The sequence below is a fragment of the Rhinopithecus roxellana genome, chromosome 5 (genome assembly GCF_007565055.1).
Source record: "Rhinopithecus roxellana isolate Shanxi Qingling chromosome 5, ASM756505v1, whole genome shotgun sequence".
Lineage (NCBI taxonomy): Eukaryota > Metazoa > Chordata > Mammalia > Primates > Cercopithecidae > Rhinopithecus > Rhinopithecus roxellana.
Window position 1 is genome coordinate 27,456,877 of NC_044553.1, and position 21,996 is coordinate 27,478,872.

Here is a 21,996-nt window from a genome sequence, read left to right on the forward strand (position 1 = left end):
TTAACAGACAGTCTTCTGTAGCAGTGCTTTCATTTTTGAGACAGCACTGGCAGTGAGGAATTGTGTTATTACAGTTTTACACTCATGGAAAAGAAGCAGGGGGGAGTTAATGATTGCAGGGCTGGTGAGGAACAGAACAGGGGGCTGAGCACAAAGCAGTTCAAGCTTCTCTCCACGAATGTCTAGCATCTCCATAGAAGGTACACATTGTTACACAGAAGTTTAGTAAACAGACTTTGACTGCTAGGAAATGTCTAAAGCACAAGAGGACTGCATCTGCCACTGCTGAAGTCTGATCTGGCTGAGTGCCTCATTTCTGCACAGAGGGCACTGACCACCTCCCTTCTGCATCCCAGCTTCCCTGGGAAGTAGTGCCTGACCTTGCCCCTCGCTGCATGAGCCCACTCATTTCTAAAATCCAGCAGGACTTCAGTGGAGCTGAGTAAGGAGTCATGTGCATTAAGGAACCCCACACATACCTCGCCTGATGGTCGCTGAGCAGCTTCTGAGACTGCCAGGCTACATTCAGCTCCTCGTCATTTTCCTCATCTTTAAAGGATTGTGCTGAAGATGGAAACAACTTGGGGGGTGGGGGGGCTCTCATTCTCATTCTCCATCATTGTTTGTGCTTCACCATTTTTTCAGAAAAGTTGCACATTTTTCTTTAAAAAATGATAGCAAGAGCTTTGCTGCATTCTAAAGTGTGACTGTGTCATTAAGACTGGGTTAATATTTCTTTCTTCAGGAAAACATCTCTCATCTTTAGTGGAGGCAATGAAAGGACAAAGTGAATCTATAGAAAGGTACTTTGGAGTTGGCTTTATTTATTTATTTTTTTATTTTGAGATGGAGTCTCACTCTGTCACCCAGGCTGGAGTGCAGTGGTGCAATCTCGGCTCACTGCAACCTCTGGTGAGCTTGAACCCAGGATCAACTGATTCTCCTGCCTCAGCCTCCCGAGTAGCTGGGATTACAGGCACATGCCACCAAGCCCGGCTAATTTTTGTATTTTAGTAGAGATGGGGTTTCACCATGGTGGCCAGGCTAGTCTCAAACTCCTGACCTCAAGTGATCCACCTGCCTTGGCTTCCCAAAGGGCTGGGATTATAGGCGTGAGCCACCGCGCCAGGCTGGAGGTGGCTTTTTAAAGAATGCTGATATCAGGCAAAGGAAGCCAACTTCAAAAGTCCTTTATTGCTTCCAGGGGCTTATAGGTGGCCTGAAAGAATTCAAAAAAGCTCCACAGAATATTTTGCTTCCTTCTAAAGACATTTACGTTTATTAAATGTCAGGTCCTATATTAACCACTGGGTCCCTTTAACAAATAGTAGCTACTTCATTTTTGTTTTTATTAAGCAAGTCAGGTTATTTACTTCTCAGAAATAAGTTAAGCACCTGGCTGGTAGAGGCCAGCCATGCAAGCCAATATTATTCTGCCTCCACCAAGTCCCCAAGCACCCCAGTCCTGGGTGCCACCCCTTCACTCATCACCCCCATCCCAATCCCCCTACTGTTCTGAGCAGAGGCAGATGAGGCCACCTTTACCTCTCAGCTGCTGGAAACAGGAGGCACTGCTGTCTGGCTCCAGGGGGTGCCTCAGGACCCCGTTGCTGGGCTTGGGCCTCTCGTATTCTCTTTCGGGGAGCATGGCCTGCTCGCTTTCCATGGCGGGGTCTGAGTGCGGGGGCAGGGACTGTGGAAACCCAAACATCAAGAGGGAAGAGAAGAAGAGTAAGGCACCGCAGAGCAGAAAGCCACCCCACCAGGCTCCGATCCAGCGGGGGTCATCCGGAGTGATGTCCAGGTTACCTGCAAATGGAAAGAGCACAGCTTAGTGGAGAAAAGAAGGCTGCACCACTGGGGATTTTGCTGAGAATCTGACTCAGTTGAATAGAGAGGGCAAGGGCTCTAGAAATGACCTGGGGTTGGGAACAGTGGCTGCCAGGCTACGAAGCCTATTGTTGCACATCAGCAGTTCTGTTTCTCTCAAAGCCGAAGGCTGATCACATTCCCTCCTTAATTTTCTTGTCTACCCTGTGTTTACATCAGTCTAAACAAGAACAGTGAGAAGCCAGACATTCTCTGAATTTAGGTTAAAACTGACTGGCTTGGCAGAGCTGCCAAGGTGTGTTCAAAGAAACACAAGGGAGTGTTTATTGTTCAGAGGTAGATTTTCATCAGGCATATTCACTCTTGGCTTCCAAAAAGCAGCTCATATGAGATCCCACTCAAAGCCCCACTCACTGTCTTAAATTAGGTTCACAGCTCGTAAGGGGAGGCACACAATAGGGTTTTACAGCATGGCCTCTGAAGCCAGGCTGCCTGGGTTGAAGTCCTACCCCTTGGTCTCTGTGTGACCCTAGGCCAGTGGTTTGAACTCTCTATGCCTCAGTTTACTGATCTGTATAACATCTATGATGATGGCAGTACTTAGTGGGAAGATCAAATGACCACACCAGACATAAAATGCTCAGAAGAGTACCTGGCACATGCTGGGGCATCCAGATGATGGTAGCCTGTTATTTATGGTGAGGGTCCTTTGTTTCCATGCTACTAGTGGAGAGGTGAATGCCAACCTTGGTGGTGGCCTGTGGCTTGGCACCAGCTCTCTAATACAACGCTTTGCAGCCAACTCATGTGCTTAAAGGTACTATGCATGTGGTTTGGTGGCCTTGTACCACTATTTCTTTGATTTTGCCAGCTAAGTCACAAGAACATAAACTTCAGCTTACCCTTTGGTACAGTTTTTTTCTTTCTCTCTCTTTACAACTGCCTTGCACAGCACGGCTCCCAGGCGAGCTGCTTAGAAATGTCTCTTTGATAACAAACCATGCCCCTGGAACACGGAAGGAGAAGTGGGGAGATCTGGGCAATGGTGTATGAAGTAGGACCAACAGGGCTGCAGGCCTGGAGCAGATGGATGGACAGCTCTGGGAAGAGTAATGACCGCAGACACCAGATGAACACTTCAGCATTCATAAAATGCTCTCCCTGAAGACTCCTCAGCTAGCATTAATGATAATGCCAGTCATCATTTATTGAGGGTTTCCTCTGCACCAGGCATTATGCAGAGCACATTCTTAGCTGTTCCAGCCAACCTTCCCCATAACTCTACAAGGCAGGACTTTTATTATCTCTATTTTCTATAGACGGAGAAACTGAGGCTTAGAAAGGTTAGGTTCCTTGCCCAGGTTCATGGGGCTGAAGGACGGAACACAGGTATACACATGCCAAGGTCCACGCTCTCACCTTTCTGTTCCACTGCCCCTCTTCAATGTCTGGACTTTGTTTTGGGCTCCCTATAGGGCCTGAGGTGAAAGATCAATTCCTGCTCTTTGTGCCATGAGCCTAAGGCTGCCAGCTCTTCCAGTAGGTAGCAAGTGGCCTTTAGAACACTGGTAGTCACTGTCCTGGAGACGCTGACATACACTCAGCAGCAATAATAGCACTACGATGGACCAGATATTTCTGCATAGCTACAAGCTAGAGAGGGGACAGTGTAAGCTTTGAGAACTTGGGGTCAAATCCCATCTCTGCCACTTACTAGCACGTGATACTGGGCAGATTACTTGCGAATCCCAGCTCTGACACTTACTAGCATGTGATACTGGGCAGGTTACTTACCCTCCTTGAGTCTTAGCTGCATCATTTGCAAAATGAAGACAGCTTCAACCTAGAGTGGTTGCAAGGATGACAGGCAATGAGCAAGAATCACCTGATGCATAGGGGGCTCTTTATATAGAGAGTAGAATTTTCACTTTTATGTACATATATATATATATAAATGAGAATCTCAAAATAGGGATCTTTTTAAAAGGTACAGCATGGGAAAACACAAGGTGATCTTGAAAGCATCTTTATGCAAATGAGGGAAGACACAAGGAAGTGAAATTGCCTCTGGTAGCTGAACAGGAATGTTTTCACTAGTCACTTACTGTGTTTCTTCACCTGCTGCCAAGCAATGAATGAAAACAGAAGACAGCAAAAGGGAGCTGAAGTATTTATTTCCTCCATTGTCTCCAGGCTCCATAAAGGGGGAATTGAAAAGCTGGCAGATGTGAGCGGGTAAAGAGAGAGAAATCCTAGCAGTTGTTTGCGGGAACAAAATTAGAAAAGTCATATTTTAGTTAGGAATTTAGTGACTCTGTTGTTCTATGTGTGAGAAAACATCCCAGGGAGAGGGACAGTGATGGGGGAGGTGACGGTTTGTGTGAACGTGTCAACTTGCTCCCTGTAGGTATGTGTATGTGTGAGGAAAGCCGACATTGGCTCAGTTTGAAAGATGGGGAAGGGCACGTCACCTGTGTCAGAACCAAAGCCCATCTGCCACCTGGGCAAGGACAGGAGACGGGGCCTGCGTGAAGGTGGCGTACAGCAGCATTCTGTAGATCCAAGACACTCATCACTGACTATTTTGGGAAATATTGATTTTTTTCTCCATTTCAATTATCCGGAGCACTGTGGCAGACACAGAAATAACATGCAGAGGAAAACCGCTCAGCTGTAGAGTGTGCTGCCCTGAGGGCAGGGGGAGGCTTGGTGAGTTTGATCTAGGAAAGACAACTAATGGTTGGACCTGTCTGAAAAATGTCTTACCTCTGTCCATCTCTATAACAAACACTATTTTTTCTTTTCTTTTTTTTTTGAGGCGGATTCTTGCTCTGTCGCCCAGGCTGGAGTGCAGTGGCATGATCTCAGCTCACCACAACCTCCATCTCCTGTGGAGGTGATTCTCCTGCCTCAGCCTCTCGAGTACTGAGATTACAGGCGCCCACCACCATGCCCGGCTAATTTTTGTACTTTTGGTAGAGATGGGGTTTCACACCATGTTGGCCAGGCTGGTCTTGAGCTCCTGACTTCAGGTGATCCACCCACCTTGGCCTCCCAAAGTGCTGGGATTACAGGTGTGAACCACTGTGCCCAGCTAACAAGTAATATTTTTATGAGGCATTTTGGCTAGTTATGGTGAAAAATCTCCCTCCACCTGCTGGCAATCATCTGTCAATGCTCTACAGATACTGTTTCAGTACTAGGGATATTGAGGGAGAGTTCTCTGTGTGGCTGGAAGAGGACAGTGTGGTAGATGTTATTAGTGTCTGCATTGGATCCTCCACCTCTGATGTCAAGGAGGATGACACCTCCTCATTCTGTGAAGTTAGGTGTAACCATAAGCCACAGAGATTTGCCTATGAAATGTGAGCAAGGGGGTTATGTATCATTTCTGGGTGGAAGTGTGTATGAGCTGGTGCATGACTCCAACCCGTCTTTCCTCCTAAGATGGTATCTGACAGGCTACAATAAACGAAATGTCCATGTTGATCTGCATTGGATCTAGCACAAAGAAGAAAGAACCATTTAGTATTCTAAGCTGCTGAGATTTGGGAGCTGTTTGTTACTGCAACATAACCTAGTCTACCCTGACTAGTACAAAAGGTTTAGGAAATAAAAATCCATGTTCTATAAGAATAGCCGTCTCAAGCAGGCTTGACATAGCAAAGTATTGTTTTAGGTAAAGGTAGGGAGGAAGGTTTGAAAACCTCTTTACTTCTCTATTTGGTTCTAGTTAGTGTCTTAACTTTAAAAAAACGGCTGCAGTTTCAGCCTTCTGGCAAGGCCTGCTTTCAGTAAGATACCCAGAACAAAACTGAAAGCACCAATCTGTCTCATTTACTTAGATACATTCAATTGCCAACAAAACTGAACACATGAATAAAGAAAGATGTTGAATAAAATGAGGTAGAGACAGCATCCCAGGCTGAGGGAACAGGCTGAGCCAAGGTGTGGCACACTCAGGGGACTCTAAGTGAATAGGCTCAACTCCCGCATCAAGCCACTAATCTACCCCGTGGTCATTTCAGACAATGAGAACAGATGCCATTTCATTCTGAGGGAAGTCTGGTAAAGGGGACAGGAGAAAAGGGTTGCAGAGTGGAACAAAGAGAGCCATACACTGGGTGTACCATGATGGAAATGTCTGTCATGAAGCCAGGCACATCTTGGACTTGTCTTGACATAGGTGTCAACAGGTGTAGAAGGTTTTTCTCCTTTTCTAGATCCATTTCCCCTATTTATTTATTTATTTATTTTTGGAGATGGAGTTTCACTCTATTACCCAGGCTGGTGCAGTGGTGAGATCTCAGTTTACTGCAACCTCCACCTCCCAGGTTCAAGCAATTCTCCTGTGTCAGCCTCCCAAGTAGCTGGGATTACAGGTGCCTACCATCATGCCCGGCTAATTTTTTTATTTTTAGTAGAGACAGGTTTCACCATGTTGGCTGGTCTGGTCTCAAACTCCTGACCTCAGGTGATCCACCTGCCTCGGCCTCCCAAAGTGCTGGGATTACAAGTGAGAGCCACGATGCCCGGCCTTATGAGATCATTTTTTCTAACCCTTCCACTCTTTGTGTCTGACTTTTGGGTTGTTCCTTATTTGTTGCTTGTATTGGGTAAGCTGAGAGTTGTTGACAGCTGTTTACTCTTTCTGCCAAAGGTCAACTGAACTAGGGGGCTCACTCAGATTTCCACCCATTTCCAAGATCAAATGAAAAGTCACTGGAAATACAGTTAAACCAGTTTAAAACTAACCAACCAACCTATCCACAAACTCATGAGGATACCTGAGATCGTGAGAAGAGCAGATCAAAGCAAACTGGCGACATTTACTTCTTACTCCTGGGACAGACTGACTTTTTTTGTGTGTGTGTGTGTGTAGTTCATTTACCTATTTGTTTAACCTATGTTGCCACACTTTTGCTATGGGACTCAAGAATTCTAAGAGTATCATTAAGTTACAAACCTAATTAGAAAATGGAGACAGGAAGGGGCTAAGGTTGGAGGGTGGTATTGAACATCTAGAATCCCAGCCATTGGGCTAATTAGCCCAAAATGAAGGAATCTAGCAGTAGCAGCCAGCCCTCAGGACAGCAGAGCAGGAGGCTCTCAGTCTGTTGACCTTTCTTGTGAAGCAAACAGATGGCCGCATCTTGTTCCAGCTGCAAAAGCCATAGAGCCTTCTGTGAGGCTGGCTGGTGTGTGCCTCAGGACAAGTCTGCACGGATGTGTGGTGAGGCTAGGTCATCTCAACAAGGCCTTTGTCCATGGAAGGGAGCCCCCTTCTGGCTACATTCCTGGAGATGTTTCAGGGAAGCCAGCTGTTCTGTTAAGAGTGGGGTTTTGAGGTCAGACAGGCCTGGGAATGAATCCTTGCTCTATCCCTAGCTGTGGAAACTGTTAACCTCTCGGATTTCTTATTATAAGTATTTATTGTGTGCTTACTATACACCAGGCATTGTGCTAAATGCTTTGCATGAGTAGCTCATGCCATCCACACACAGACTCAGGATGTGTGTGTAATGTCCCCAGGATCACAGAACTCGTAAGGGGGGTAGTCAGGATTCAAATGGAGTCTGATTCCAGTGCTTGAATTCTTAACCACTGCATGATAATGCCTCACCTAATAGTAGGATCTACACTCCCTTAAGAATGTGCTGAGGCTCCAATGAGGCAATCTACGTACAGCTTTAATAAGTGACCAATTCATGGCTGCTGGTATTACTAATCTTCTTGTAATAAACCCACATAGTTAAGGCTTGCCAAGGCAGTGATTAGATATGTATTCTGCTACCAAGTCCTTCTTTTCTTCAAGGTCCTGTTCTCACCTGGGGTTCAGTTTAATAAAGAACCTAAAAAAGAAATCCTGGAGGCACCATCATTTCTTCCCCCAGCTCTCAGGGGACAGATTTATTCTCCCTGAGCTGAGGAGCAAAGGGAACCACGTAGGGATCAAACACAGATGAAAGGCAGCAGCAGAAGCAGCCCATGTCTAAGTGGAGCCAGTTGGGACCTTCAGGCAAGGTGCCCCGTGGGGGCTGTCACCCCAGAGCTGGCCCATGTCTACAACCAACCCTCCTTGGCACCCCCAGCTGCATCTACTCACAAGTTTCAACCAGGCTTCCTCACTGGATTCTCCTCTCAGTGTGGGCACCAGGCTATGCGGTGTACGCCACCTTCTCTCCTCCATCTACCCCATAACGAGGGCCCTCTGTGGACCTGCCTTGCTGCTTCCCCACAAATTTCAGGCTGCTGATTTTCCTGGACCCGTCTCAGTGGGGACTTCAGAAACATGTGTCCGTGTGTGGCCCTCATCTATTAATGCCTACAGTAATGTTCCCATACCTTGGACAGCCCTACAGAAGAGTACTGCTTTAGGAAAGCAAGGAAAAGATAGGGGAGGCCCTAAAGAAATTAAGAATCCCTTCCTCAAATACAGCCCAAATCCACCCGCAGGCGGCAAGTTTCAGTCACAAGATTAGAAACAATAAAAACTGCTGGAAACTACAGAATTCTGTGGCTGATTCCCTAAACAGGATAAATGATATTCTTTTGCCCTCTACTGGTAAAGAGCTGCACCAACCTTCACGGTGCCTCTGGGAAGGACACAGACAAAGATCATGACTGACAATGTACCTTGCATTCTTTAGAAACAGAAAGAGAATTCCATTATCAACTTGGTAGGGAAGGCTGCCATCAGCGAGATGCCCACACGGGACTGAAAAGAGCCCACTTGCCTTACATCCATGCAGGCACCAAGTAGCCAATGAGACTGGAACCATGGATCACACCGCTACACCCTGGGCCTTAACGGGCAGAGATGCTGAACACAGTAAGATGGAAACAGCATTTCAGGCTGAAGGAACAGCCTCAGCAAATGGAGGGAACTGGGAGTGGATGGGCTAAGCCCCCTCCAGCCATCTGTCTACCTGCTGGTCATTTCGGGCACTGAGTGAAGGTGCCGTTTCATTCTCCTAAGAGAGTTTGGTGAGTGAAATCTTCACAGGCAGGCTCAGGAGGTGTGGGTTTTATAGAGATACATTCCTTGGATTGGGGACATCCCTTACTCTGTCTGTGACTCAGTTTCCTCATTTGTAAAATGAAAGAGTTGGAAAGGAATGATGTCTGAGGCTCTTTCCAGCTCAGATAATCTGGTCATTCACAGGGTTTTGGTTCAAAGGCCACCACTGATACCACTGAGGGCAAAATATGCCACCTGGCCACTTTGCTACCCTTCAAGGTGGCTTCCCCATTGCATCAGGAGTATGCCTCCTCTCTATCCCCTCTGCTGGCCCTGTCTTGTGCTGCCTTGGGTGCAGTGGTGGAAGCTGGCCTGTCTACACGAACAAGATGGAAACCGACTCACTTCACACGTCCTGTCTCTTCCCAGCCCACCCCTTACCGCACTCCCTAGGAAATGGGTTCAAAGGGCCAGCTGACGGCTACAAAACACCAGCACTCAATCACCTTCTGAACAGACTCAGCAGTTTAAAAGTATAAGTAAATAAGGCTGCCTCTGATTTCTTTTTTTTTCCACTTGGAAATCTGTAACATCATTAGCTACAAGTAAATATATCAGTGGGATTAATGGAGTGAATCACCAAGTGACTTGATTGGATTTAAAACCACATTATTTCTTTGGGGTGAATTAGTAAATTTAGCACTGTCAAGAGATGATGGATTGAGAACCTGGGGACTGAGAATTCTTATTGATCCTGAGGATAGATCAGCATGAGAAGCAAAGGCTGGAATGGCTTCTCACCCTGTTTTCAGAGAGAAAGGAAATACAGCTTTGCTACATGCTAAACTACATGTAAATATAGTGTTCCTTTTCAGACACAAGGTAGAGATGTGACCGCACATGGTAGGCAATGATCCAGATGGTCCCCTAAAATCCCTGCTGCCTGGTATTCTGGTCCTTGTGTAATAATCCCTTCTCTTTCGATCGTAAACCTGAACAAGTGACTAGCTTCTAACAAACAAAATACAGCAGAAGTAATGAGATGTCACTTCTGAGATTGGGTTATAAAAAGACTGTGGCTCCTGCCTCACGTGCTCTCTCTCACTTTCTCTTGGGTTGTTTGCTTCAGGGGTGTCACGGTGAGGTAGCCCCCTCCTGTGGGCCCATGGCAGTGAGCTTGGGAGTGGATCCTCCCCAAGTTGAGCCTTGGGATGACGCAAGACCAGGTTGCCACCTTGCCACACCTTGACTGCAGCTTCATAAGAGACCTTGAACTAGAACTGCCCAGTGAAGCTGCTCCTGTATTCCAGACCCACGGAAAAAAATATGAAGAACTGCGTGATAAGAAATGTCTGCTGTTTTAGGTCACTAGGTTTGGGGTCATTTCTTATGCAGCAACAGGAAACCAATACACTACATGACTTGCTTTTGTTAATGAAATATGAGGGGAAACATTGTATGTCTTTTCTGAGTAGAGGTTTCAAGGGCCAGAATAAAACTGGTTTCCTGCCTTGGTAACTGTGCAAGCTGGGGTCAGGATGGAACTTCTGTGAGCCTGGGCCCGGGGGGCTGGGAATGCTTACTGGTCCTGAGAACAGATCAACAGGTGACCATGATGAGCCAAGTCTCCCTGACCCCGACACTGCCGACCTACCCTGCACATGTAGTGTGACCAAGAAATAAACCTTAGTTGTATAAAACCACTGAGATTTTGGGACCGTCTGTCACCACAGCACAGTCTGGCCCATCGATCTCGCATCCCATTCAATCCCACAATCGTGGATTGGGGAACTCAGGGTCTTCTGAGACTTGCACTTCCTGCTAAGAACACAAGTTCTGATTAAAATGGTTTTGAATGTGGATATTTCCTCACAAAGGCCACCACAACAGTGTCTTCTAAAAGCATTTTCCAATATTCTGTCTCACTGACCCCATTCGTACACTTGCACTTCCAGAACACATGCTCCAACTCTTAGTTTGGAAAGTAGGATCCTCACATAGGTTAATGGGCCACCACTCAATGAGCATATGCCAAGCATTTCTACACAGACACTCTCATTAAATTCTTATCTGCCAGGCAGATATAATTATTGTTACCCTTTATTTACAGATAAGGAAAATACAGATTTGAGGAGTAAAATCAGCTACTGGGGGTTATTCAGCCTCTAGGTAGATGTTGGCAGAACCTAGACTTGAGTCAGGCCCTCTGAATCAACACTCAATGTTCTTTCAACTAATCTCAGGTAAGCCCCAGCTACAGAGGCAGGGGCACCAAGACTGTCTCTGAGCAAGAAGGTTTTAGAACCCACAGGCTGAAGCCACATTTATGAGGGAGGAAATGCTTGTGGGTGGAAGGTAGACATCAAGATATATTCCTTACTTGTGTCAATGAAGACTGCATCCACGTAGATTTTGGTACAGAAAGAGCCCAGGATAAACCCGCAGGCTGGTCCAAATACCAGCATCGTGAACAGGATTCCTGAAAGAAGATGATAAAAAAATAAAAAAAGAGATTACAAAACAGAGGCTATTCAATGAGCAAAATCACCAAAGGTCAAGGATATTATTTTACATGGATGAGATGAGATGTCTGCTTTTACAAATGACATTAGGAATTATTCTAAAAATCCTAGAGGGGAAAGCCTGAATTTATAATTTTTGGAAACTCTATGAAAGCACTGTATATTATGCTACAATTCTATACTATTTTGGTAGGTTGCTTTGAAATTTGTGTCCTTTACTTTTAGAGGACATCACCCCACATCAAACATATTAAAAAAATCTGCATCTATCATTAAATATTTTTTCTGCAATCCACACTTTTGAAAAGACTTTTATAATTTTGCTTTTACATTTATTTGACTTTATGTAACTCATTTAATCTATGGTTGGCTAAGATCCCTTGACACCCATTGTGCAAACTCAGGAATTTTTTGTGAAGTGAGGATAATCTACGCCACAAATTATTTTCAAATATAATAAAACGTTCACGACTCTGAAATTTAGCAAATAGCAAAGTTCCCACAATGTTAAATATCTAACATTTAATTACATATTTATTAATTTCAATTCTTCAATTTCTCTCCATGTTTTGAAGTCATTATCTGTTTCCATTGTTGTTGTGGCTATAACAGCTGTTCAGGAATTAAGCGTTTCTGTAGGACCTGAGAAGATGGCAAGTTCTGGGCAGTGCTTAAGTATCTGATGGACACAATACCTGGTATTTTACACAGAAATTTTAGGACATTCTGGGAAAAGTACTGATCCCAAACTCAAACCCACAGGCTGTATCTACTTAAGTTTCAATTGGGTAGACATTTCTTGAGCACTGACAGTTCTCCAGGCCCTGGAGGCAAAAATAAGCATCAAGAAAGTGGCTCTTCCCTTTAGAAGCTGGCCATCTGATGAGGACAGTCAGTGCATGGGTAATTCCAACCCAGGCAGCTCCAAGGGTGGGTGCTAACAGGCCACACAGGCACCTGAAGAGCAGGGTGAGAGACGAATTTCACGGCAAGGAACCTAAGCCCAGTGGAGGGTAGCTCTCCAGCCTAGTCTGTTCATAGGGGTAGATCAACTCACCCTAAATTCTCTTGGTGATGTCGTCGCAGAACCAATCACATATTCATCCATTCAGTCAAGTTTTCCTGAGCTCCTTCTATGTGCCAAGGACTATTCTCAGGGTTGGGGATTCGGTGCTGAACCAAACAGTAAAAAATCCTGGCCTTGCTGACTTGAAGCTTTCCCTCCTCTGAACTCATTCATTGACTTAGAGTGGAGAAAAACAACTTAAACTACACAGGGGAAAGCAAATGGTTTTAAATACTGGGCAAAGGAAGCCACGTGATATAATTTGCATGTTTGTCTCCTCCAAATCTCATGTTGAAGTGTAATCCATAATGCTGGAGGTGGGGCCTAGTGGGAGGTACTAGATCATGGGGCTCACGAATGGTTCAGCACTGCCCCCTTGGTGATGAGTGTGCTCTCACTCAGTTCACACAAGATCTGATTGTTTAAAGGAGTCTGGGACCTCCCCTTCTTCCTCTTGCTCTGGCTCTCACCAAGTAATGCGCCTGCTCCCCCTTTGCCTCCTGCCATGACTGGAAGCCTCCGGAGACCTTCACCATGAGTAGATGCCAACGCCATGCTTCCAGTACTGTCTGCAAAACCCCAAGCCACTGGAATCTCCTTTCTTTATAAATTACCCAGCCTCAGGTATTTCTTTATAGCAAGGCAAGAATGAACTAACACACATTTATAGACAGGAACCCAGAACCCTAAAGCAGTCACTTAGGAGATGTTTGATGAAGGAAAGAATGAAGAAAATATGTTTTATATCACAGAAACAGGGCTGAGTCCACCCTCAGCAAAATCCTACTTGGATGTGAAGAAATGTAGAAGTTCCACTGTTTCCAAATAGTCACTCCACGGCCAACCAGAAACGGCAGAATCTTATTTCTATTAATAAGCTGCATTTTAAAAAATGAAAATGTATCACTTTGGAGAGGAGTGATGTTCACATGATTAGCACATTATCTCTGGTTTGTCATAACTTTGATTAAGATAACCAAGTACACAAAGTTGGGGGCAGGGGATGTTACTGGAAAAGATCTTTTGGGGATGGACTAGAATTAGGGGGCTTTATTTAGTGGGGTTGTGGTTAGGGAGCAGAGCAGCGGGAAGAGGATCTAAGAAAGCAGCAGGAAGTAGGGGGCATGGAGAGCAGTTGTCCAACTCAGGAGCGGCACCCACGCTAAACCCGAGAGATTCCTGCAAAGTCCTGAAGCCAGTCATATCTTCCCATTCAGGCTGCAGGCTGTGGTAATCCATCAGTCAGAGTTACGGGCACTCTAGAGATGGCTCAGCAAACAAACTCACTGCTCAGGCCTTCCCAAAAGAATGGGACACAGAGCACAGGAATACAATTCTCTTGCCAAGGGTGCTGTGCCTACCCTCCTAATTCACCATCTGCTGTGACTCTCGGCACCTCCCCCATCACCCACAATCATAGACCGTCTTCCCTTTAAATAAACCCCCCAAGCAATGTATTCATCACTGATCCATGCCCTACAGACTGAATAATGAGAATTATTATTAATACTTAATAGGTCAAAGGACCAAGCCTTCAGAATCCTTGGAAAAACAAACAACCCAACAAGCTGAAGATGCTGCATACAGACTGTGCTGTTACCCCCATGCTTGGGGACAGTAGACTTGAAAGAAAGACAGTAGACTTGAAAGTGAAGACTGGCCAGACATCATAGCACAGCTGGGGTCCCAGGCCTTTTGCCCTCTTGCAGAGAAGGAGGGGTGTCCCTCAAGCTGCTGGCCTCAGCTGTCCACAGGAGCCCCACAGGGCCCAGATGGGCCAGTGAGCCGGGCTGGTAGCTTGAACAGGGAACAGCAGTGGCCTGCTGTGGAGACACCACAACCTGAGGCAGCCTCTCCACCAAATTCCTCTATGAGAGGGTGTGGGTTTCCAGAGTTTGGATTGTGGCTTTTTCAAGGTCCTGTTCTCATCTGGGTTTCAGCTGAACAAAGATAACCCTGAAAACGAACAGGACAGAGTTGATAGGACCCCACGCCAAACACCAAAGACACTGTGCACATGTATTTTGGTATAAATGGCATCTTCCTCCTCAGGTGCAACCTCTAGTCACTTTTCTATGTCACTCCTCCTCACATAGACCTCAAGGTAAACCTCCACCTGCAATGCTGGTGGTGGGATGTGGGAGGGGCCTTCATGCATCAGGAAGTGCCTTCAGAAATATCTTAAGACAACAACTGAAATGAGCAGCTTCAGAGGGCCCAGGTATGCAAGGCAGGTTCTGAGCTAACAGAACGGTTATGCTGAGCTTGCTTCCTTGGTTTCCCCCTTAATTCATCCTCTCAGGCTGTGATTTTGTTCTTGCTTTGGCAAAGCCACCTCGAACGTTCTGCCTGAATGGAGGAGCGGCATATTGCCAGGCACTGAGATGCAGGATCCCTGTTGAATGACGGGCCGGCGCCTCCAGGTGCAGAACCTTCTGCAGCGGCCTGGTGCTGCCCTCTGCTGTCTTCCAGGTTCATGTACGTCGGCGGGGAGGAGTGCCTTGGATTCCCTAGCCAGGCAGCCCTGAAGGCTTTCTGTGCTACCACCCTGGATAATAGAAAGCACTTTACATGCCTAATCTCCTGGAAGCCATTCAATGACCCCAGGGAGAAGTTTACTGGGCCATTTCACGGGGGAAAAACAGAATCTTAGAGTGGTTCAGCACCTAGCCCCAACACATTGCTAGAAAGCAGCACAGTGGGAAGGATTGCTGGGGTTTTCTAATCCCCTAAGGGAAAAGTCCAGGTAAGAGTATGAACAGCCTGGGTTCAAATCCCAGCTCTACCACTTCCCAGCTCCATGAACCTTTGGGCAACATATATTTAACCTCCTGTCCTGTGCCTCAGTTTCTTCTTCTGTAAACTGGGGGTAATAATAGATCGACGTCATGGGGCTGTGCTGAGGACTGAATGACTTCCTATTTGCAAATCTCTTAGAACAGTGTGTGGCACACAGAAAGACCCAGGGAAGGGTTTGTTAAACAGATTACACTGTGTCTCTCCTACAACAGTGAGGGCTGGCGCCCTCCAGGGTTCCCAGTCCTTCTCTTTCCAAAGCTCACTACACCCTCCATACCTCATTTCCTAAAGCTATCTCTGGGGGAGAGGGCTGGAGCTGGGAGCAGGCCAGGCCCAGGAAGGAGTGCTTGCTGGGAAGCAGCTGAAATCTCAAGCCTCATCAGTGTGCAGACCAGATGGGCTATCTGGAGTCCACCTCACTGTTCTGCTGCTTGCCAAGCCAAGCACAATGGGTTGCTAACCTGGCCTCCCAGGGATGAAACGGCTGGACAAGGAGATTAGGGGCTGAATGCAGTGCCCCCGCATGGTGATCTAGCTCTGGCATTCTGGTCTGTACACAGGCTTTCAGTGAATTATATTAACACAAATCTGCAATTTACAGGCTGTGTGCTGGGACACCATTGAGTACTGCAGTGAACTCACAAGGGTAAGGCAGAATATTGTGAGTTTTTGAGGGAAACATAGCAATACTTGACATCTCTTGGACATGTGAATCTACCATCCCATGGTAGCCTATGGTTTCAACACTGGATTTCTTTCAATGACATCACATCTTTGTGAGCTGAGTTTTCCATAGTTGCTGTGAGAAAACCAAGTGTGGAAATCAATATGCAACAGAAAATGGGGGTGGCAAAGTCCAATTTGAATCCAAGGTTTCAGAAACCATGCATTTGCCAACAGGACACACATCCCATTAGTAAGCAATTATGGTTAAAAATATATATATACATACATATATTTTTTTCTGTTGATATGTATCATGTTTTTCAAGCAGTTACTCTATGTTGTTAGGATGGAAACACTTATTAAGTAGTATGAACCTAAATGCTTGATAAACAAAACTTATTATTTCTTTTGGACTCAGGACGCTGTGAACCAAGAAAGTTTGGGACCCTCTGGTGCAAACTGCCTGAGAAGCTTATTATCTCAACTTATGCCCAGATGATGAAGAGTTTCTGTGCATGACAGATTAGTCCAAGTATAGACTATGGCAAATTCCTTAAGAAAATGATCTCCAGCAAGACTTCCTGGTGGTGAGTCTGCCTTCTCCCACACTAAACAATCTTCAAATTTAGCACCAGCAACCTCTGGACCCTGGGGAAGAAAAGATAACTTGGACAAGAATTTTGCCCTCAAGAAGCCTGCTATCTTATCAGAGAGACTTTCCACTACTCTTAGTCAACAAATATCCACTGAGAACCTTCTACTTGCTAGGACTATGTTAGTAACAGTGAACAATATGGGACATGGCAGTGAACAAAACAGACGAAAACCTCACCCTTGTGGAGTTTGGAGAATGGCAACAAACACAAATCTATCATATGATATCAGGAGCAGTACCAAGATGAGAGTACATGATGGTGAGGGGCTAGAGAAAGACCCCACCCTGCACCGAGTCCTCCACACCATGTGCCACACATTGTCAGACGTGCTTTAATAGAGCTGGGGTGGCTGGGCGCGGTGGCTCACGCCTGTAATCCCACCACTTTGGGAGGCCAAGGCAGGCAGATCACAAGGTCAGGAGATCAAGATCATCCTGGCTAACATGGTGAAACCCTGTCTCTACTGAAAATACAACAAATTAGGTGGGCATGGTGGTGGGTGCCTGTAGTCACAGCTACTCGGGAGGCTGAGGCAGGAGAATGGTGTGAACCTGGGAGGTGGAGGTTGCAGTGAGCCAAGATTGCAGCACTGCACTCCAGCCTGGGTGACAGAGAGAGGAATTAAGGTTGTAGATTAAGGGATTATACTGGAGAGTCCCCATAGGCACAATCTCATCACAAGGATCCTTTAAATGTGGAAGAGGGAGTCAGAGTCAGAAATGGGGATGTGATGGCAGAGTGAGCCAGAGAGACGGCATGAGAAAGAGCTGACTAGTCATGCTGGCTTTGAAGATGGTGACAGCCATAAGCCAAAGCATGTGGGCAGCCTCTAGAAGCTGAAGAAGGCAAGAAAACAGATTTTCTCCTCCATGCAGGATCACAGCCCTGCCAGCACCTTAATTTTAGCTCAGTAAGACCCAATATGGATGTCTGACCTCCAGAATCATAAGATAACAAATCTGCATTTTACACTAAGTTTGCAATAATTTATCACAGCAATGATAGAAAACTAATACAATCGTTAAGCAAATCTGGGTTAAACTCCAAGACTTCTCAGATCTTATAAATACTAATATGCCTGAATGGAATCTTGCACAAAGGTTTTGTGTTAATTATTCGACCACAAAACATTTTTTGTGTGTGTGTCATTTCTCAGACCTGGCATTGATTGCAGCACAGTCCAAGACACACTGTTGTAGATGCTAAGCCCCTGAGGCAGAGATGATGCTTTCTTCTTCTTTATATTCCTATTTCGCCCCAGTGCTGATGGACAATAAGTTCGCCGTTTGTTGAAAGGATGTGTGGTTGAGAGCACTAGTCACAGCGGCCATGCAGAGGAAGGAGTGCGTGACTGTTCTTGGCGATGGCCTGCCTAAGCTCACCTGGCCAGCTGGGGGCAGAGCTGGGACTGAGACCCAAACCTCCTCTTTCCCTGACCAGTGCTCTTTCCCCAGGTCCCTCTGCAGACGTCTCTGTCTGTGCTGTGGACTCTCCCATTCAATGTACCTCCTTCTAGATGCAACCCGACCATGGGACTCCCTAAGCCTACATAAAGGGTCAGGCTAGGTGCATGTAACCAGAAGAATTTGGAAAATACAACTGGAAACTTGAAATTTTCTGGTCCAGGAAGAATTATTCAACTTTAATACTATTACTGATATAATAATAGATGGGGCCGGGTGTGGTGGCTCACGCCTGTAATCCCAGGACTTTGCGAGGCTGACGTGGGCAGATCACGTGAGGTCGGGAGTTCAAGACCAGCCTGACCAACATGGAGAAACCCCGTCTCTACTAAAAATACAAAATTAGCTGGGCATGGTGGGACTTGCCTGTAATCCCAGGCACTCAGGAGGCTGAGGCAGGAGAACTGCTTGAACCTGGGAGGCGGAGGTTGCGGTGAGTCAAGCTAGCTCCATTGCACTGCAGCCCGAGCAACAAAAGTGAAACTCCATCTCAAATAATAATAATAATAATAATAATAATAATAATAATAATAATAAATAATAAAAGTACTAGGGAACATTTTGTGTTTGTGGAAGGTAGCAAGCTGATTCTAAATTCTTTATAGAAATGCTAAGGACCAAGACCAGTCTAGACGTGTTTGAAGAAGCACAACTGTTGTCAAGACTTTCCAAACTGTTGGATGTCAGGACTTCTTTTAAAGCCAAGGTGCCTTTGGCACAAGAAATAACAAACAAAGCAATGAAGCAAAAGAGAAGCCCAATAACAGATCCACACCCTTACAGACACCTACTTTATGACAAAGTGTGCACTGCAAAACTCAGTGTGCAAAACAAAGTGTGCACTGCAAAAATAAGACATTTTATAGGGCTGTGGTGAGTAATAAATGAAAGCAACTGTGGGGGCCAGCCCTGGCACAGATGAAGCACTTCATAAACATCAGTTTCCACTGATGCTCCAAGAGGAAGACTCCATGGTACCCATTCTTGTTCTCCCTCCTTTCGCCTGGCCCTGGGGCACCTGCAGGCTCACCGGAAGGCCTACTCTTGGAAGAGATACTATCACTGGCTGGCTATGGTGGTGCATGCCGCACTGTTTGAGAAAAATGCTGACCCTTCCACGTGAACCTTTATTTTTCTCTTTGTCAAAGTGTAGCATGGGGCGTGGTTCCTGTGTTGAACAACCTGTGGGGCTGGGTGAGGGGAGCACAGGCTGCCCGAGGAGCTGTAGGCATCTGCTACCCGCTGGTATGAACTCTTTATGCCCATGAAAGCAAAGCCAAACAGGCCATCCAGAAACCCAAGGACTGCTATCAGTTCCCCTACTCACTTTGAGATTAGACGCACCCATTCGTGTTTCTTACCCTCAGTCTCCTGGGGTGGAAAAGGACACAGAGGTACTACTGACCTTGAGGGAGGATCGGTGTCAAGGCTCTGCTGTACTGATGTGTCTGTGAGCATGGTACAAATGCTCCCTCGGCCTCAGTCTCCTCCTGTGTAAAATGGGATGACAACAATCCCTACCTCCTATGGGGTTATTGAGGGTCAAATACGTAGTGCACAGAATGCTTCTGGTCAATTCCTGGAACGCAGACATTCTCAAAAACCATCAGCTGTTATTTGTTCTTCTTACTGGTGCCTCTAACAGCAAGATTTTCTTTTCTTTTATGACTTTTTAAATCACTTAGGTAAACTATGCTTATTTTAGAGAATGTGGAAAATACAGGATTGTGTAAAGGATTAGCATCATTCTCATATTTCCCTATAGGCATTATTATATTAGTACTGTCTTTCTTCCTATGCGTTTATCATTCATGGAACCATATAAGTTAATTTAAAAACAAAACCCCGGCTGCGCACGGTGGCTCATGCCTGAAATCCCAGCACTTTGGGAGGCTGAGGCGCGTGGATCATGAGGTCAGGAGATGGAGACCATCCTGGCTAACGCAGTGAAACCCTGTCTCTACTAAAAATACAAAAAATTATCTGGGCATGGTGGTGGGCGCCTGTAGTCCCAGCTACTCGGGAGGCTGAGGCAGGAGAATGGTATAAGTAAAACCCAGGAGGCGGAGCCCACAGTGAGCCAAGATGGCACCACTGCACTCCAGCCTGGGCGACAGAGTGAGACTCTGTCTCGGGGAAAAAAAAAAAAAAAAACAAAAAACCAAATAAACCAAAACTCCTTTCCTTAATTTTAAAAGCAGCACATGCTCATTAAGGATGACTTGAGAATAAACCAAGCATAAAGAGGCAGAATAACGCAGTGGCCAAGAACACAGACCCTAGAGCTGGATGGCCAGGGTCTGCAGTCACTGGCTGTGTGACCCTGACAAAGGTACTTACCTACTCTGGCCCTCCATACTCTCACCTGTGAGTGAGGTTAACAGTACCCACCTCGCAGGATTGTTTTGAGGTTTCGGTGATGAGTGCATCACAAGGGCTTTCCACAGTGCCTGGCATACAGTAAGTGCTCAATAAATTTTAGCAATCATTATTACAAAGATGACAGCACAAATCACCATCTCTCACCATCCAGAAACACTGACATTCATTTAGATCTTCCCTTCTCGTCTGTTTCTATGTACAAGGCTTATTTCTTATGAGTAATTTTTAATAAATCCTTAACACAGTTCTCCTCATGACAGAAAGCTTAGAGACAAATATGATTCTCTGAAGAATGTATTTCTGAAGAATACAATTATCTATTGCAATAGAAGTTCAGGTGCTGATGGAATGGAACTGCAAGGACCAAGCACCTCTCAGCTGTCCTTGGGAGAGTGGTGAAGGAGGAACCTACTGTATCCAGGAGTCACGCTGCCCTGCACTCAAGCCTCTGCTCAGATCCCTTCCTGAACGTGGGAAGGGAGGGCACCTGAGGACAGTGAGATCTCACATGACAGTCAGTCCTGACTTCTTAGCAGTGACAGAGACAACACCAAGCTGGGCAGCTGAAGGGAAGAGCTGAGGGTTCTGTACTTGACAAAATGAGAAATCCCTTCAGGGGGAAGCCTGAGGTTTTCTTTAGAGGAATCTTAGATTTGCTTGACTCAACTTCGAGGAAACAAGAAAACAGTCTCCTATAATACCTCGCAGGGCTGGTACACATGGGTGAAGGCTTCTGCCTCTTTACAAGGAAAGTGGTCATTTGGTCTGATTATAAAAGTAATGCATTCAGCAGGAGGAAAACACAGTTTTCCTACCAACCAGAGGCAGTCATTTTCTTCAGCTCTTTCTCTGCCCCTTCTGATTTATTCAAGGTCAATCATTCTCACTATGCCCTGATAAGGTGATTTTATGAGACTCTTTTTGTAGATGAGAATATAGAAGCGCAGAGAGATCAGTCAGTTGCACCAAGGTCACACAGCTTGTACATGCTAGAAGTGGATTTGAACTCAGAACTCCAGGACCTAGTTCCTAGAGAAAGAGCAGGTATCGTGGCATAGTGGCGAAGGCTCAAGAATCAACCAAGGCTGATTCCTACCAGGCTGGAATCCTGGTTACATTGCTCAATTTCTGGAAGATTCACTTCCTAACTCTAAGTCTGGGAAGAAGAGTTATCAGTCTTGTAGAACAGTGACAATTATATGTAATGCATGCAAAGCTTCTGATATCTGGCATGATGCTTTCTAGAATTATCTTTGTGTTTCAGGAACAATGAGTCCAAGAATGGGGACATGCATGGCTGGTCTCCCTAAGCTGTTTCTTTAGCCGGACTTGGAGTAATTTTAACCCTAGATGGTTCTCACAAGTGAAAGGAGTGAGGAGGAAAAGCGGGTTGGCTGTGACTCTGTTCCACTAGAGGGCAGTGCCGACCTAGAAAAAAGAGCAATTCCAGGCTGCTTGAACATCCTTGGCCTCCACTTCCTAAATGCCCATGAAACCCTCCGTCAGGGCTTTGCATTTCTCATCTCCCACTTTCCTTCCGTGACCTCAATTTATACAAATGTATTGCCACATCTTGAAATCTGCAGGCTGAAAGTTCTCCCCTCAGAGGGAGCATTCTGCATCATATGTACATGAATAAAACATGATCCAT

The 21,996-nt window shown here is 45.9% G+C and overlaps 1 protein-coding gene across 3 annotated transcripts in view; it reads right to left on the reverse strand.

The window, feature by feature from the left end:
• SLCO3A1 (solute carrier organic anion transporter family member 3A1) overlaps positions 1-21,996 on the reverse strand; it is a 314,561-nt gene that overhangs the window by 62,882 nt on the left and 229,683 nt on the right. For all 3 annotated transcript variants that reach the window (XM_030930383.1, XM_010361724.2, XM_030930382.1), the window contains exons 3-4: positions 11,172-11,270; positions 1,546-1,809 (exon numbers count right to left, since the gene is read on the reverse strand). In XM_030930383.1, the coding sequence (XP_030786243.1) occupies positions 1,546-1,809; positions 11,172-11,270 (363 nt within the window). The remainder of the gene's footprint in view (positions 1-1,545; positions 1,810-11,171; positions 11,271-21,996) is intronic.